This window comes from Falco punctatus (genome assembly GCF_963210335.1).
Source record: "Falco punctatus genome assembly, chromosome: 13".
NCBI lineage: Eukaryota > Metazoa > Chordata > Aves > Falconiformes > Falconidae > Falco > Falco punctatus.
In genome coordinates, this window is record NC_137593.1 from 17,408,961 (window position 1) to 17,419,151 (window position 10,191).

Genomic DNA, 10,191 nt, shown 5'->3' on the forward strand with positions numbered 1-10,191 from the left:
TCCACGGAATTAAAAGTCTGCAATGCAGTCACACAAAAGAATTTAAAGATACTCGGATTGACATAGCCTTCAGGAATCAGAGGTTTAGATGATCCATCAGAATGAGAGCCACACTCAAAATGCCAGCGTCTGACGTGCCAGCAAAGTAACATGTATGTCAGTCTTAGCCTGGGGGCAGGTACCACATTCAGACCAGTAATTAAATTGCCTTTTTTTTTTTCCCCCCCTCTTTTTTTCTTTTGTAAGAAGAATGCTATTAATGCTTTTAGGCTTTGACATTTGAAACAGTGGAAATATTTTGTTTTTCTATTTCAGGCCTATTCTGTCTGAGAGAAATGAGTTGCTTGTTCAGTTTTTATCTGATTTAAGCTTAACAGCTGATGGTTTTATTGGCCATTATAAGTTTAGACCAAAAAAGTTACCCACAACTACAGTTCTGCCTACTACCACAACAGTCTCTGCTACCTCAAGTAAGTTTTACAGGTTTTATTTTATTTCTTAGAAAAATAAAACATTCCAGGACAAGTAGAACGTTACAGGAAAACGTAATAGAAAGCATATTAAAAATTACAGTTTTATGGTTTGTTAGCATTTCAAATGTTAAGGGAATGAATTAAAATTAATATACTCAAGGGAGAATCTACTTAACATTATTAAAAGGAAATTATTCAGGCAAGAGTTCAGTGTAACAGTAACTCACTCAGCTGAGAGAATTTTCCTGCCTCTTCTCAATTTTTTGACACTTAACTAGCAAATTCCATAGAAGAATGGGATAAGCAGAATTCTTTTGTATAAGAAGTTCTGAGTATTTCAGGAGATAGTTTTACGTAAAGGAACTCTCTCTTCTACACAAGCTGATATGTAAAAAATCTGACCAAATCTTTCATCACATCGTTACTAAGATCAAGTGAAATTGGTATGGAAGCCACCTGAGTCCTCTTCAGATTGTCAGCATCCTATCGACATGACACTTGTCCTAGAATTATTTTTATTTTTAAAAATTCTTGGATTGGAACTTATAAATAAATGTGTCACACTAAAAATAAGTGTTATTTTATACTTATGACGAGTCAGCATATACAAAAGATCAGAGGAGAATTTCTCTGAAGGTGTGCCAAAACTACTTAATTATTGAGACACCGAACAGATAAATTTTTACAATTTCTATAACCTGAATGTGAGAGATTTAAGATACAGTTATAGCAAAAAACCAAATTATTTATGATTTTTTGCAACACATAACCTGATCTGTACTCAAAACACATCAAAAGTCAGGACAGCAATGGCCTGTCAGCAGGAAACCAAGAAGCTGTGGTGCTTAAATACTGCTAATGAAAGGTATTTTAAATGGGTGAAAATAAACATTAGAAAAATGAAATCATGACCTGTAAATCATTCTGATGTGACTGCTACTCTAATAATAAATAATTCAGCTCTTCACTATAAAGCACTTCTTAACGACCAAACAAGATTATTTTCTTTTAATCCCACTTTTAAATTTAGAAAAATTAGGGCACTTGAATAAAATTTCGGCAGCTACCATACTGGCATGCACCTGTGACTCATCTACCTGCTACATTTCTTATATTCCTGCTATGGACACTGAATGGAAAGACTCAAAGAACATTAAATTCTTAGTTATTGTTGTGCTCCATGCAGCACTGAGATAGGAGGTACTTGCCCGACCTAGCAACTGACACTGTGAGACGGGAAAACTAATTAAATGTCATGGCACCCTGCCAAGCGCTAACTGTAATTTGAAAAATTATCATTTAATTTACAGTTCTAAGAGTTGAATATAGTGTATTATTTCTACGTTGTATTCTACACAGAACTCACTTTATAAAAAGCAACTCAGCATATAATTAAAAATAATTTTAGAAATACACCCTGGTAGGAAAGAACCCTGAAGACACATCAAGGCAGCAGAAGTGATGGTGGTGGGAGTTCCATTCCCATGAGCGTGTAGATCTGACTGTAGGACCAAGGCTACATCACATAGGATATGACTAGATATGCCTCCATATACATAGTAACTTGCCCTTCAGCACAATTTTCCTTTGTGGGAGGCATATAACTTTCTAAAGAGCCTCACTGAATACCTATCATGTGAGGACTGAAACAAAAAACCCAAAAACCAAATAATCCGAAATCAATGAAAAATACAGGGTCCAATTTTTAAACTTTGGATTAGAAAGGCAAAACAATGAGTATGCAGATCTTCTAACAGTCATGGGCATAACACTGAAGACAAAGTAATTTTAATGCCATTCAGTTCAATCTCAGAAACTTGGAAAATTATAAAAAGAATCAATTCATTCAATTAAAAAGAAGTAAAAATTCCTGATAGGAAAATTAGTCAGGAGGTCTTTGTCAGGAAGTATAGGCTGAGTAAGACTTCTGCAAAACGCTCCATTGTAAAGAAAGTTAAAAACTGCAAAGATATTCTTCATAACTAATCTAGCTTTCCTTGGAACTTAGGGTTATGTAGAGGTTTGGGTTTTTTTTAATCTGTCTGTCTCCGCTCCGTGTTTCCCGAAATTATGATGTCATTGACTGATTCCAAACAAATTGGAAAAGGACATAAAAGCCCTAAAAAACTGCATCCCAACAGATACTATTAACATCCACCCAAGGAGGAAAAAAAATACAAAGTGTATTAACTTGTTTATAAACAAAGCATTCCATTTCAGAAAGGAAATGCCAATCCCTAATATTAAACAGATAATTCAAACATTAAGTTGTGTTACAAAATGTCATCAGTAAAAACTCTACAGTACTATGTGTCATAAAGCTATGTGAAAACTTTAGGGGAAAAAGTCAGGAATTTGAACTCTGCTCTCCTCCATCACAGTAATTCCAGGGAACAGGCCACCCCCTCCCTCGGAAGTGCTACTGCAATATAACGTTTTTATACTTCAGGTGTACTACTAGGGCTGTATGACAACAGGCAACAAGAAGTTACATTTTTAAGATCACACTGCAGTCAAATGTAAGTTTTCACTAACATCCCATTCTATAAGGTCACTAGAACAGATACGTAGCTGAGACACGTGAAAAGATGATGACTGGAGGCGACAGCAAAGAGTTATTGTGGTGTTTGTCCCTTGCAATACCGGATCTAGTTAGTGGATACATCAGGATTCTTCTTCTTTCTCCTTTTGTTTAAACATACTGCTTTGCACTTGTATCAAATATCTCATTTTAATTTCAATTTACTTTTTGCTCTTCAAAAAGTTGTGAAACCTACAGTTGCCCTGTGCCAGCAGAAGTGTAAGAGGAGTGGGACTCTCGAAAGCAATTATTGTTCAAGTAACTTCGGTAAGGAAGCAGAGTTTGTTTCTTTTTCATTATTCACTTGGCACTGTGTTTTTAGACTCATAGGAATTTTACCAGTCATAGTTCTGAGTTCTCGTTAACGTATAGGCTATATTTTTAAACCACAGTGTGTATCTGACATTGGTATCTGTGTTTCACTCAGTACATTCTTGGAGACACTCCAAAATAGGGACTGCACTTATGTCTGAAACAAACATACTTTCTCAATCTGAAAAGCAGCGCCATTAGACAACCTCCTACAGGAGGGGATTGATTCAGTTACTGTATTGTCATCTCGTTTGTCTGTAACCAGCTGAGACACATTTTATGCTGTGCCTGCTGACTGTTCTACAATTCAGCTTATGGACTTCCAAAATATTTTTAAAAGAAACTGGAAGGCATGGAAGCTTACACGCAGTGGCTTCTCTACACAGACACAAATCACTCAGGAAAAATGGTGTGTGCTGTATATTTGGATGGCATTGTCACTGCTGATTTATTCACTTATGTCTCAGGAGTATTTTCCCATAGTAATACTGGACACTTTCTAAATCCCCTGCAACATGCATGAAAATTTGATGGGACAACCACCCCTCTACTTTTTTTTTTTTTTTTTTTTTTTTTAACCTAACTCTAACTTTATGGCTAATCCCATGAGATTTGAGGAAATCTGCTGTTTCAGGAATGTGGGGGCAGCTTTGGATCACTTTGCTAGGAAACCAGTTGAGGGCTGTGGCTGTACCCTGAAGCAGAACGGAGTCGCTGTAGCACAACCCTTTACCACTCTTGATCACCAGCCTGTTTTAATTTGCAACTGGTATAGGCTGGCCCAAGACCAAAAGCAGCATGGAGAAAAAAATGAAAATAGTCTCCTCTTACAGACTACACCTCAGCTCTTGTGGTTGATGACACTATATAAAACTTGTTCTTTTTCCACTAGCATCAGGGTAATAAATCACATTCTCCTCTCTCACCATTTGTCAAATACTTGAAATTTTTCAGTCTTTTCTGTGGCAGGAGTAAGAGCAAAAATATATTATATGCTACTGTGAATGCAAGCATATCATAAGGTAAGAACAGAAAGTGTGCCGTTTGTAGAGTATGATTTATTCTAAGTTTATTTGCTGACCTGATGAATTTAGAAAATAAGAGCTATTTCCCTTCTGTCATGGATTTCATTTTTATTGTTTCTAGAAATATAACTGCCATATCCAGCAAACGTCCAGTTCTCTTTTGATTGAACGTGAACATTCCTATTTAATTAAAAGCTCTGGATTAAAGGAAAGTAATGTGCAAATTTACAGACACCCACCCAATATGTGGGTTATGCAGATTTGTAAAACAAATCTGGCTGCACATACTTGATAACTCAAGATCTAATTGATTCTACGAGAGAATAGCTGATTTACAAAAGGTGATCTGAAAAGAAAAAAAAATTGTTAGTACTATTTATAATTCTCTTTTGATAAATAAAGATGACCTACAACTTAATCTAGTCATCCTAGGAAAAAAAGAAATACGGTATTTTTATTTTCATGCGGAGGAGTCTTTGGGAGATATGATGGTCTAAATCTGTAGTCTACATTTAGCTGAAATCAGCAAATTTGTATCAGCATCACGCCTCAGATTGATCAAAATTTAGCTCCCAGGCCATTAACTATGCCATGCTACTCATTTAAGAGGGTCTTAGAGCTGGGAGTTCAGCTTTTGGCTAGAATGTTTTCAATTTAACTTCTCCACTTTTTTAAAATTAGTCATCAAAAGCAGCATCAAATTGTATTGTTCAATTGAAATTACCAAAACCTAGAACTGGGCTTACAAGAGAATGATACGTTCTAGAACAGTTTTGTATTTGGTGCCACCAAAATTTGTCAGCAGTGAGTTACCTATTTCAGGTGATACCCACATTTTTAGTAACTATTTCCAGTATTGTTTCCATGTTATGGACCGATGTACTTCCTCAGTTTTTATGATGCCTCAAAATTTATGTCTTAATAATAAGAATGCAGCAAATTTATTGGATGTCTTTTCTTCTAGTAATAACGGGAACAGTAATCACAGCAATAACACGGGCTGGCAGTCTGCATGCAACAGTATCCATCATTAATGTATATAAGGAGGGAAATCTAGCAATTCAGCAAGCCGGCAAGAGCATGAGTGCCAAGATTACTGTAGTATGCAAGCAGTGTCCTCTCATCAGAAGAGGTAAGTACACAAAAATAACTGCTTTGTGTGTTTATAAAAGACAATAGTTTTGAAAACTGCTATATGAAATAGGACCACAAAAGTCAATAAAATTACAGTAATTGTTTCTATAATCAACAACTAGTATCATAATCAATTTAGGATAATTATCCAGGTCTACAGTGCATTTTTCAGTTTTACTTATAAAGGATTACACTCACTTAGATCAAAGGAGTTTGAAAAATATTTTTTTTTTAAACAACATCATATAAATTAAAATCTGATTTGGTTCTCTCAAATGATGGTCCGTTCAATTTTGGTTTTACGTGTATGTAATTTGGAGCCAGTTTCGATACACAGTTATTTAGAAGGGAAAAACAACTAGAAGAGCAGCATGTCAGAGCAAACAACAAAAATTAACACGTTTCCCTGTTGCTTCTCTCCTGTATGTATTTACATCTTTACTGTAGAAATACTAGTAATATTAAGTCCACTCTGTATCTGCAAACAGCCAGTATTTCTATAGCTATCTTAAAACAGTATTATACAGAGCTCAACCAAAATAATTGTCAGTTAAACGTAACAAGTGCTACATATATGATGGTATAAGAAACACTGAGACCATTTTTCATTGTAGTAACTAAGTAAAAGTTTTCAGCTCTGCCTCTTGAATAAATGGCTAGAACAGGAGAACATAGATGGAACCATAGCAGGAAAAAGAGTCAAAATAATTTACTAAGCATCAAAAAAACCCTGATAACACTCAGGATACTACTGGTATTTAAGCATATTAATTCAAGTGGGCAGTACCAAAGTGAAAAATCCTTGTCAGAAACTAGTTTTTGCTTTTACCTTTAGTTCTCTGGAAACAAGACCTGTCTCGGAGACATAGTAATATCCTTGGTGGAACAAATGGCCTCCTTTTAAGCAGACTGCTGGCTCCAAACCACATATTTCTGTTTCTCATCCTAGATCACCATGAATTATTCGATAGCCATTACTTAATATCTAAACTTTTCTGCTTATACCCCTCTAATATCAGTCCTTCCAGCCTAAGGCCTCAAAACCCCCTAACCCTTCTAAGCCATAAAATACACAAATCCATCCGATTTCTCTAAAGCCAGGGCTTATCACACATTAAGTTCCCCTTGCTTGCCTGACTGCCTTTGTATTTATCTAAAAATGTTTATGTCTTTGGAGGAGGAAAAGGGAATGAAAAAACTTAAGAGTGCATTATCCGTAAGTGCATAACCCTACAAACTGAGCAAATGAGAAAATATTCAAAATGAATGAGTCACATTCGGCTTTGGGTGTTAGTAGCTACATTATCCAGTGTTTATAATGCATTACTAATGCCTTTCAGACTCATTTGACAGTCTACATTTAATGAGTATCTCCGATACATTTAATTATGTAGTAGATATTTAGCTATATATATACACTTTATTTTTATATAACTATTCTATTGCATAACAAGCATGGCAAAGATGGGTAAGGAAGTATATGGTTTAGGTAAGAAGAAAAAAATATTAGAAGGCATTGGTAACAGTGCAAATGAATAGACACCACAGATACAGAGATATACTTGCCAAATCACATCCTGGATTTCTGTTTTTTAATCTCATCTTCTCCTCTGTAGGTTTAAACTACATCATCATGGGCCAGGTAGAAGAAGACGGTAGAGGCAAAGTCTTTCCCAACAGCTTTGTCATGAGTTTTAAGACTAAGAACTCAAAGATCCTAAATGCCTTGAAAAACAAAACATGTCAAAACTAAACTCTGCAGCTGCATTCTATCATCTCTCTTGAAAAATAATTTTCACTTAGTATAAGTCATGAAAATGCAACTGACTGTCAACACTAAGACCACGCTCACCCATTCCTCCCTCCCATCCACCTAAGCACAACCTGGCACCAAGTGGTGCCCATTACAGAGGAGAACAGATCCTCCTAAGTCTTAAAGCCGAAGATTTGCAGCACAGCCATCTGATCTCAAACATACCAAATTCCAATTACTTGGAAGCTGTTAATTTATAATTGTCCATTTTTTAAAGAAGTTGTGTATGTAAAATAAGAATTCTAAGTTCAATATTTATAGTAACACATTTTGACTTAGCTTGTCCTCTAAAGTTGTTTTATTACATGGATTTCTGCATTATTATCTGTGCTTAATAAAATATTTTAAGATTAAATCATACACTACTTATTCATTATGTGTAAAGTGGGGCAGGCTCAACATAAAAACTTTTTTGATCATCTGCTGGCTTCTGATGGTTTTGGTCTTGCATAATATGACTGACACTACACTGCCTTGCTGATTAAGTGCCTTATTTTCCTTCCACTGAAATCAGTGAATCACTGATTTGAACAGGAACTGGATTTACTCTTCAAAGAATTAGACAACTGTAAAAAAGCACCACGCTTTACTGATGACTGTAATCTAGTTAGTAGATGTCACTATTAAGTTTCATAAGGTAATCAGGGAGGGGGAAGGTAGGAATTTAGCAGCAGTAAAGTACATGTGCAAAGCATTTAGATTTTTGTCTCTGCTGTGAAAGGACGGACAATACAGCAACGCTCAGTCTGGCACCAGTAGTGTAAATAGTAGCATGTCTAATTTATTTCATTCCTATAAGCAAAAGGTTGAACAAGTAGTTGTTTTGAGAATAGGGGAAGGAACAGACTGGAAGCAGTTAGACAGTGTTACAATATTAAGACATCTTTGTCAGATCTGTCTGTTGTATAGTCACTTGCTACTCTCAGACTGAAAAGCCATAACCAAAGATGGAGGAATAGAAGCAGATTAGAAGTAAAGATTAATACTGAGAAGTTGAAGAACTTTTTGGTCGAAAGCAGATATGAAATACATGCTTTCAAAACTGGGTAAAACTCAAATACTAATAAAAATGACATGGATGGAACAGAATAGAAGATCCCTTTAAGTACTTCTTTTCCTCATATCTAAATACCATACCAGAGTTCTTTGGATAATCTGTAACCATGGGCAGGAAACTGTAATGAAATACACAGTCCCTACTGGAAGATACTCACTGCTTATTTCATAGCGGAATGTGGGTTACCCTTCTTCTCCCATTATTGATTCTGGTACATAATGCCAAGCAGTCCCGCCACAGTGCAACTCAGCAGCACAGCCGCGTCTGCTGGGAAGACTTAACGGGTAGCTAGGCAGGAGACAAAGAGCCGGAGGGAGGCACAAAGGTACAAAGAGGCTGTGCTGGCAGCTTGCATCAAACAGCTCCGTGCCGTAACCACGCTGTACAGATGGCCAGGGCTCTGCCGTACTGCCTAAAGACAACAGCGCTTCTCTGCAGAACTGACAGCAAAGTCTGTTTGCAAAGTAGCTGTTGTTTGGTAATTTTGGAATTTTTATATTGTAATTTTAATTTTCCAGTGTTGACTCCTATGCTGATAAAGGTGTTTTATACATGGCGCTGTCTGCATTTCTCAGCAACATGGAAATCATGCTCAGAACTGTCTGGAAGTACAATAATCTATTTTTATTTATGATGACATGACCATCTGTCATGCAGCTTTTTTCAGTGAGGCAAGAAGAGTCTGGCAGCCTGCTCCTCATCTCCTAAATGGTAAGTAAGGAAAAAGCTCCTGCCTGCTCTTCTCAATGCTCCTTTTAGACCAGCTTCTTTCCAAATCAAAGCACTGACAGCAGTAGCCCTGCAACAAGGAACAGGAGCTAGGACTTAAAAGAAACACAGAGCCGTTTTCTCTGTAAGAGAAACCAGTTTTCTTAAATAAGAATTGGTTACAAAACACAGGTAACAATTTTTTAAGAACAGACGTAATGACTGTAAACTTCAGACATTTAAAATCCAATCTGCAACCAAACAGAATCAGAATTATCTAACCATAGTACAATTTCTGAAATAATTTCAACTGAAATAATAATCAAAACTATAGCTTAGCAAGAGCATAAAAGTAAGCTGACTTTCAGTAATGAATGGTTTTGACCCTTCTGCTGCAAATGGAAGCAGAATGAAAATTTCCATCTTAATTTTTCATTCATCAAGGCAAAATTAGCTCCAAGACAAAACAGACATTAACATGAAAGGAACATTTTTCAGTGGTCTCAAAAAACCCACTTAAGTCCTTTCATGACTTGCACTAAAAATTGCGCAAAGAAATTCTGAATCCTATATGAAGTAAACTGCAGCTTCTCCAAACTTTGGTGGTTTTTTTTGACATCCCATCTTAAAGAAGTATCACAGACACCTAAAATTTTATCTCTGCGCATGTCTAGAACTGTTCTGTGAGTACATAAGGGAGATCTTGGAGCCCCAACATTTGCAGACTACTACTGGAGCAGCCAGTATTAAGTTGCCAAATGATAAAGCAAAAGCATGTTTAATACACGAAACTAGGAAAAATATAAATTATAAGACAAGATTGACTAAATAGTACAAAGCAATCTATTGATTAGTAGTGAAGTACATAGGAAGGACTGCAACAGCTTTCAAACAAGGCAGAGATGCAAACTGTCGTTCAACTAAGGTACTACAGAGAACCAACCTCTCTGTCTGGTATCTATCACTTTACAGGTATGGATTTCAGGAACAAATAAAAACTCTGGAACCCCCAGTTCCAATCCACCCCACCCCCCCCTCCCCAAAGCGCCTAGAAGTAAGACAACTCTTTCTAAGGACATGTCTGCACT

The 10,191-nt window shown here is 36.3% G+C and overlaps 1 protein-coding gene across 1 annotated transcript in view; it reads left to right on the forward strand.

Moving 5' to 3' along the window:
- PCOLCE2 (procollagen C-endopeptidase enhancer 2) overlaps positions 1 to 7,759 on the forward strand; it is a 32,430-nt gene extending 24,671 nt beyond the window's left edge. The window contains exons 6-9 of the mRNA XM_080409599.1: positions 316 to 470; positions 3,238 to 3,321; positions 5,356 to 5,523; positions 7,142 to 7,759. Coding sequence (XP_080265725.1) covers positions 316 to 470; positions 3,238 to 3,321; positions 5,356 to 5,523; positions 7,142 to 7,278 — 544 coding nt within the window. The 3' untranslated portion in view covers positions 7,279 to 7,759. The remainder of the gene's footprint in view (positions 1 to 315; positions 471 to 3,237; positions 3,322 to 5,355; positions 5,524 to 7,141) is intronic.
- The last annotated feature ends 2,432 nt before the right edge of the window (positions 7,760 to 10,191 follow it).